Source organism: Wasmannia auropunctata, unplaced genomic scaffold (assembly GCF_000956235.1).
Source record: "Wasmannia auropunctata unplaced genomic scaffold, wasmannia.A_1.0 LD336076.1, whole genome shotgun sequence".
Taxonomy (NCBI): Eukaryota; Metazoa; Arthropoda; class Insecta; order Hymenoptera; family Formicidae; genus Wasmannia; species Wasmannia auropunctata.
Genome location: NW_012026814.1, coordinates 198,087 through 198,945, shown reverse-complemented (window position 1 = coordinate 198,945; position 859 = coordinate 198,087). Strand labels below are relative to the sequence as shown.

At 36.6% G+C, this 859-nt stretch overlaps 1 protein-coding gene across 1 annotated transcript in view; it reads right to left on the bottom strand.

Annotated features, from left to right (window-relative positions):
- Positions 1–323: 323 nt before the first annotated feature.
- The window catches only part of LOC105449455, a 10,541-nt gene continuing 10,005 nt past the window's right edge, over positions 324–859 (bottom strand). Inside the window, exon 2 of the mRNA XM_011688708.1 lies at positions 324–782. Coding sequence (XP_011687010.1) covers positions 324–782 — 459 coding nt within the window. The remainder of the gene's footprint in view (positions 783–859) is intronic.

Genomic DNA, 859 nt, shown 5'->3' with positions numbered 1-859 from the left:
ATATTGAAAAAGCCTTAAAATGATATTTCTATCCTTTTTATTTTAAGAAATATCATTTTAAAGCTTTTCCAATATAGCAATTACTGTTAAAAGGTTTTACTAGATAGGGCAGTGGATGAAAGACACACTGGATAATTGTATATAATAATGTGATACACTTTATTCTGAACTCTTTGGCTTCTGTAACACGTGCGTGCGTATCTGTGTAAAGATCAAGTCTATAGTCATAGAATGTACGTTTATAAGACCGGGGTGAGTCTGTCCTTAGATGGCGTCGTTGTATTCTTGTCTCTTCTTAACACTCCTCCTCAATGACGTCATCTTCATTTGTTGGAAAAAAGCTCAAGTCCACTGGCTTCTGACAATCTGCGGAGTCTTATATTATGCAATGCTTTCGTTAGCATATCTGCGATCATATCTTCGCTCTTACAGTATTCAAGCAAGATTTTATTGCTCTTGCTTAAATCCCTTATGAAGTGATACTTCGTATCTATATGCTTCGTTCTTTTACTAAATTTCTGATTATCTGTGAGTTTTATGCAACTCTGGTTGTCCTCATACATTTTTACCGGTAGCTTTACATTTTCTTGAAAATCTTTCAATAGTTTCGTCAGCCATAACATTTCCTGACATCCATCACTCAGCGATATATTCCGCCTCTGCAGATGATAATGCCACGCATGATTGCTTTCTGCAAGCCCAGCTGATTGTGCTTCCATAATATTTAAATATGTATCCACTGGTCGACTTTCTGTCAGACCTAGATTCCGCCCAGCTTGCATCTGCGTAGCCGATTAGTCCTTTTTCCTTTTGGTTATTATTTCCCAATTTAAGTTTATAATCCACCGTGTGCTTTAAA